The sequence below is a fragment of the Loa loa genome (genome assembly GCF_000183805.2).
Source record: "Loa loa unplaced genomic scaffold supercont3.177, whole genome shotgun sequence".
Taxonomy (NCBI): domain Eukaryota; kingdom Metazoa; phylum Nematoda; class Chromadorea; order Rhabditida; family Onchocercidae; genus Loa; species Loa loa.
In genome coordinates, this window is record NW_018108357.1 from 86,479 (window position 1) to 93,691 (window position 7,213).

The 7,213-nt window shown below is 28.8% G+C and overlaps 2 protein-coding genes across 2 annotated transcripts; one reads left to right on the plus strand and one right to left on the minus strand.

Annotated features, from left to right (window-relative positions):
* Window positions 1–2,242: 2,242 nt before the first annotated feature.
* LOAG_10691 (hypothetical protein) lies at window positions 2,243–3,787 on the minus strand (the record flags this gene model as incomplete). Its single annotated transcript, XM_003146215.1, has 3 exons — window positions 2,243–2,322; window positions 2,712–2,796; window positions 3,632–3,787. 3 exons carry the CDS (start codon window positions 3,785–3,787, stop codon window positions 2,243–2,245), a joined length of 321 nt encoding a protein of 106 aa, XP_003146263.1.
* A 2,409-nt stretch (window positions 3,788–6,196) lies between these two features.
* On the plus strand, window positions 6,197–6,511 carry LOAG_10692 (hypothetical protein; the record flags this gene model as incomplete). Its single annotated transcript, XM_003146216.1, has 1 exon — window positions 6,197–6,511. One exon carries the CDS (start codon window positions 6,197–6,199, stop codon window positions 6,509–6,511), a length of 315 nt encoding a protein of 104 aa, XP_003146264.1.
* Between the last annotated feature and the right edge of the window lie 702 nt (window positions 6,512–7,213).

Here is a 7,213-nt window from a genome sequence, read left to right on the forward strand (position 1 = left end):
TATATATATATATATATATATATATATATATATATATATATATATATATATATATATATACGTCGTTTATTCACAAATTATTTGTAATACAAAATTCCTTTGCAATGCTTCCAAAATCTTGCATCTTAATTTCAGATCTCTTTAATATCTTAATTTAAAGTCGTTGGTGTCACTTTCTTAAATTGTAAATGAATGGTGAAAAAAAATGTAACGAAAGATGTTTGCTTGCTATTTCCCTATTTTTCTTTTTTGCACGGTTGAAGCTTATATTTAAGTCTTTCTAAAAATTATACTTCAAGTTTACTTGTATCCAGCAAATGAAAATAGAATGAAAATAGCCTTCACTTTTTGGTTGGTTAGAATTTCGTCTTTAATAGTTCAATTGAAATTTAACAAGCCACACGGGATTGATTGGCATTAGCAATAATTCTATTTTGTAGAAAAAAATTCTTATTGGATTTCATTATATTAATTATCTCCTCACCCTTCCATGATTACAAGAAATAATGGTAACATTGCGCTTTTCCTCGGGAATCTTTATAGTGAATGTGATTCGCAATTGGCTGATCCATAAATGATCCATTAGCACTAATTGGCAATAACTGGTGTATCAAATCACCTATTCCATTCACTCATTTATTCATTTATTGTGTTAAATTTATCCATAAATGAAAGTTCACAGCTTATTTTGAAATTCGAAAAGTTTTCAATGAAATAAAAATGGTTTGATTAACGTATGTAATTCATTGTGCTTATTGTTTCCTATCGTGACTCGGTTGTTTAATTAAACAAAAAATATTCTACTAACTTCCGTGTGACCTGTGATTTCTGGCGTGTTAAAGTAACAAATCCCCTAGGAAAAAAGAAATATTGGGAGAAAAGAAACGAACACTTGGGTTGGTTTCATTTTAAATTTGATTAAACATAGAATAATTAATAATTGCTGCTCGTAAATTTCGGATTTTTCCTTAATAAACAATTGATTGGAAATATTTGAAATTTTAAATGCAGTTATTAGAAGTTCATTGAACTTACACTTATATAAATTGTTTCAATTTTGCAAATAATATCAAAAAATAAGTGATTAAATTTTATTAAAAGGATTGATTGCATAAAGGAGTGAACAAATTGAGATAGAATTGAAAATGACGAAAAAATTTTGTTACCGACCTTTTTTGGCTTTTTTTTAAGATAAATCAAAGCTAGAAATGGTAATTTTAGGTTTAACTGATTTTTTTCATCTCAATTTCTGATATGTCCATAAATATATCAAGGATAGAATATGGTGAATTCCAACGATTTCGTGAAATTCATAAAAATGAAGCGTGATAGAGCTACCAACATTCGTATAGACCGATTGATTCTTCTTCAATGTACCCAATTTAATTGCATGTTGAATTAATTTCAGATTATAAGACAATTAGAATTAGTTCTATCTACATATATCAGGTTATAAGATAATTTGATAATTAAATTAGATAAAGCAATAATAAATTATGCAAAGTAAATTAAAATATTTATTGATTATAAGTTGCAAAAAGCATTCGTTCTTTCCCTATCCATCACAATGTCTTTTTGCTTACGCAAATCCGTCTTGTTTTGGTTTTTCTTTTTCCTTTAAATTTTCATTCAACTCTCATATCTTATTTCATTTGAAATTTCAAAATACTATTTATCATTAGCTTGTTTAATTCATCAATCTAAATTTAACTTCATAATGTTTTTTCTCTTTCTCTCTTTAGTTTTTAAATCTCTCTCTCTCCCTTTTCGTCTTTATCATCATTATTTTGCACTGTTTGTCTTAACAAAAAGTGTAAATATTTGGATAAAAAAAAAGAAGATAGAAAAACACTTAGTTCAAATAAACAAAATCGAAATAAACTTAACAATTTTTCCATTCTTATATATATGTGTGTATGTATGTCTGTGTGTATGTGTGTGTGTATGTGTGTGTGTTGTGTGCATGTCTGCGTATGTGTGCACGTGCGTATGTGTGCACGTGCGTGTGTATGTGTGTGTGTGCATGTGCGTGTATGTGTGGTGTGTGTGTGTGTGTGTATGTGTCACCAATATCTGTAAATGTGTGTTTTGTGCATTTGTGATGAATTTTTGTCCAATGAACTGGAAAAACAAAAAAAAAAGTTACTTTATTTCGATGGACCAGTTTTACTCTTTAATCCCCCCGCATCCTTCTCTCTACCTCCGCTCAACTCCGTTAAAAAAGAATGGAAAAGGACATTTTTTATGGAGTAAAATCATTGGGTGACAAATATTTCCTGATTGCATCGCTCTTATAATATTTATTTTTGTTGTTTAGCTTACCTGCATTTTTTACCTTTTATATATAATAGTAATCATTTTCAGCTTGTTCTATCTTATCTATTACACATTTATTTTGTTATTTTCATCCATAGATGTAAAGTTTACTTGTCACATGTACATAAAGTAAGTTAAAGAAGAGATGAACTTTTATTCACATCAATCAAACATATTGAGTAATGTTGTAGTTTCCTTTTTCATATAATTAATTTCCAGTTATGAGAGTATTTTGCTTTCTTTCAAAAACTAACTGTTCAATTTTTATTAATAATTCATAAAGTATCATACAATTAGTTTGAAAAAATTCGAAATTTTTAGGCTTAAATTCCTGGTTGATTGATTCATAACTATGTTATCACGTTTAAGACGTATAGCTTTATTTTAATACTTACCACTGTTATTTCTTATCCGTTTATCAATATCGCTAACAGTGTAAGATGATGTGTAATAGTTACCAGCATAAGATAACGATATCAGCTATAGTGAAGCAGTCATAATAATAATAATGATAATAATGATTGATAAGTTAAGAGAAGAAAATAAACAGCTTTTTTTTGCATCTAAAAAATGAAAATATTAAGGAGTTAAAGTAAATTATCATCTTTCCCTTAATATCAATCATAATTAATATCTTATTTTATTATAAATTAATATTTATCATTCTAATGATTCCGAATGGTTGGTGGAAAATTGACCGATAATTGATGTCTGAAATAATAAATACTAATTAATATTCAATATTAATTGACGTTACTAATTGATAGACGGTATTAATATAAAATGAAGGAAATGTATAGACAAACAAAATTCTCTTTTCCTCTTTCTATCATTAATATTGATCTTCTTTGAATCCAAATTGCATCTTCATCTCAGTAAGCTTATTAATTTAATCATTTATTAAAATTATTCCTAATTTTTATCCATTCCTCTACAAAAATTTCGTATCATTTACTTATAAACTGTAAATTTTCCGGATAGTAAAAGAGCAGAAGGGATAATTTTTTTTTTAACAAAAAAGAAAGAATAACTCGAAATGATGGATAATCAGTAATATCCTTAGATTCCTGATATGCATATACATCGATATATTTATACTTACATTATTTCTGTTTATCCAAATGAACCGTTTTCTGTTGCTCTATTCTGATATACAAAATATTCTGAATACCTAACATATAAATATTTCGAATTTCTGATATACAAAATAAATAATTTCCTGATTTCCTGATATACAAAATGAATAATATCCTGAATTCCTGATATACATCGATATATTCATATCAATATTCATTTACATACTAAATGAACGAACCATTTTCGAATGTGATGCATCTTTTTTACATTCATTCGTTAATTTGCAACGGCCATCAATGGTATGGCACTTTGTTCTTTGGATTGTTCCACAATGTCGTTCGGAATGGCTGATAATGAATAATAGTGCCAACATGTTCATGGCTCCAATACCCATTCCTCGTCCTCGTCCTCTATCATCTCCATTTCATATCAGTTTTACCATCCTATCTCTCTCCTATCTTTCTCGTCTTCTTCTCATCATCTTATTAGCATCTATGTTGTTAGCATCATGTTCATATTTCTATTTTATCAAATGATACTAACTAAGCAAAACCAACCAAATATGTTCGTATATATTGAATGTATTCCATCCTTTTCTTTCTTCTCTTTTAATCGATTTTCATTTATTTTTAATTCCAAAATTTGATTAGTTTTTAGATTAATTATGATATCATCAAATTGTTATCATTGGTGCATTCTCCAAATGAATGTGTCACGTAAGAATTCCCCGTGATCAGGGTCGGAATCAATCGGGATCGGGATTGGAAAATGCAATTAGTCCTCCCTGAATATGGAATTCTTCGTAATTGTGAGTTAATTAGTAAACGATTGATGATTATGTTGATTCCCGCTCATTGCTACCTTTTTCAAGATTGATCATAAAAATTAATTTCAATCAAGAACTCAATTTAAATTCCTCCTCTCTGTATTACCTTGCATATGATGCATGCTTATTATCAACTGTTGAATCCTAATCATTCTTCTTTCCTTCCTTTTTTCTTTTCGCAATGTATTTAGGGAAATAAAAACGATTCATCCATTTTAGAATAAGTTGCAAAAAAAACTCTTCAATTTGAATTTTTTTCCAAATTTTAAGAAGTGTAACTAATTAATTAAGTTTTTTTGAAATTTTTTTTCAAGTTTTAAGGAGTATAATTAATTAATTCTAACATAACACTGACAGCTTCGTACTTTCTTTCTTTCTTCCTTTCTTTTATATTCAACTTTCTCTCATTTTTTCCCATTTATTTTTTATTTTTTATTTTTGAATTTCTGATCATTGCTCGAAATTAAGTGAATAACCAAAGAAAAAGAAAAAAAGGGAGCAGAAAAGAAAAATTTCATTGATTCAAGTTTTTAAAAAAAGCCATTTCTAACCCTACCGTAGTCTTAAAATTCATTTATTGAATTGCACGTTTTTGCCTGATTTTCTACCTCATTTTTTCTATTTCAGGCCTTCCCTTTTACCATCGCTTTTTCCTTTTCTACCACCTCATTTGGTTCTTAATCAAAAGATCAATCTATCCCAGTGGATTGATTGATTAATACTTACACAATCATTCCATTTCAATTCCTCTTCTGAGGTTATGCAGTCGTCGACAGTTTTTTTTTTCTCATCACAAATATGCTTATAGCCTTAACGCTTTGTTTCATTAATCCTAAAACTAAATTATTTCTTTTCTTGTCATCAATGAAAATTTTTATCACCTGTTTAATTATTAATTAGGAAGTAAATTAAAAAAAGAGAACTGGTAAAAAGAGAAACAGAAGCAGAAAAACTTTTCGTTTCAAGATAAGTAAAAGGACGGGGTAGAAGAAAACGCGGAGGGCGGGGGAAAGAAAAGTGGAGGGCGGGGGAGAGAAAAGCGGAGGGCGGGGGAGAGAAAAGCGGAGGAAAAGGAAGGAAAGGCGGGGAAACGAGGAAAAAAACTCATTGCTTCATATCATTCTCAATTCTATCTTTTTTCACTTTCACATTATGGTCTCAATTGAAATCAAATTCCATTTATCATACATGCATACATCTTTTGCATTAGGTTCATCACATACATCACATACATATATATATATATACATAGAGGAAAGTCTGTCACATACAAACATACACATGCATTGACATACAGCTATCGTTTTCTTTCTTTTTTTTCTAAAAACTTCGGATGGAGGGAAAAGTGCAGTTACTGACGATTCCTAGAAATACTTCCTTTAAAAAAACACCGTTCCATTTGTTAAAATGTATACACACATTTACATACAGACATGTAGATACACACACAGACACACACATACACATACACACACAGACACACACTCACAGACACACATACATACATACACACATATATACATAAGCGCATTGAGCGTCGTTAGAATTCATAATTCGATAAGTGGGAGGAGAGAAAAGCTTTTGGTTGACTTCCTACCTATTTGTTACCAAGTTCTTACCTATCTGTCACATACTTCCTTACTGATATAATCTTTCAATCTCGTTTTGTTATATTATTTGGTGTTATCGTTAGGCATTCCAAAAAAACTTAAAAAAAACAAAGAATGTGTAGATGAGCTTGTTTGTTTGTTTGTTTACAACACTACAAAGTAGTGCACTGAAAATGAATGATTTACGATAGGAAAGAAGAAACAGAGAGAGAGAGAGAGAGAGAGAGAAAGAAAGAGAGAGAGGGAAAGAGAGAGGAAGAGAGAGGGAGGAGAAAAAACAAAGTTTGAATCATTAGTGGGAATAAATAAACTGCTTCGGAAAATTGAGTCTTACATTCCGGTTTATCCATTCTATCTGTTGCTGATAATGATTATGATGATTACTAGTACTAATGTTGATAATGATAGCATTAATGATGACAGTAATGATAATGGTAATAATGACGATGGTAACAATGATGATAATAATGTTGATGATGATAATAATGACAACAATAATAATAATAATGGTAATGATCATAATGATAATGATAATGGAGTGAATAGAATGTTAGAAATTCCTCCTCTGCAAGCATTATCACTTCATTTAGATTATTTAACAATACTATTAAATTTTGATTTTACAACAATCGATGATACAATGTTCCTTGATATTTCTTTTTCCTTTTTCCCCCGTAATTAATTAACTCGTAAATGAGTTTTGAATCCAATTCATAAAAAGGTATTCCTTTCTCTTTTATTTTTTAAAAAAAAAAGTTTTTTAAAAAGGAAAAAAAATTGCAAATCCTTTGCTGTTATCTGTTGCTAATGATCCCTGAAGGGAAGAAATGTAATGATAACACAGTAATGATTACATGTTTGAAATGATAATAAATTTGAAGCAAAACGAACTAATCAATATTTCTATATTTTATCATTGATTGCATTATACTGCCAAAGATAATGGTATAAAATAGCTCACTTAAAATCTTACGAACATAATAATTATTTAAAGTTTAAAATAATTGCGTCACAATTTCATCATAACAGTAATGATAATGATAAGAACGAGAAAGAGTGTTTTCAGTATTGAAGAAGATAAGAGAAGATATCGATTGATAATATGTTCATCATATTTTCGTTTCATATTGAAAATGAGTCAAAATATTAAACAGTTCTTTATTATTTTTATTTTAGTACAATTTAATCAGTCAAATTTATGTAAAATGCTTCTTCATTTCTACTTAATCCAATCCACCATCTTTGCTACGGTATTCTCGATGATACTGATATGATAGATTAATGAAAGTTTCGGAAGACAATAAGGGTTAAATCTGTTTATCCTATTTGTCTTATGAATCATTTCCTATTATCTTTACGCTTGTATTATTATAAAAACAATCAA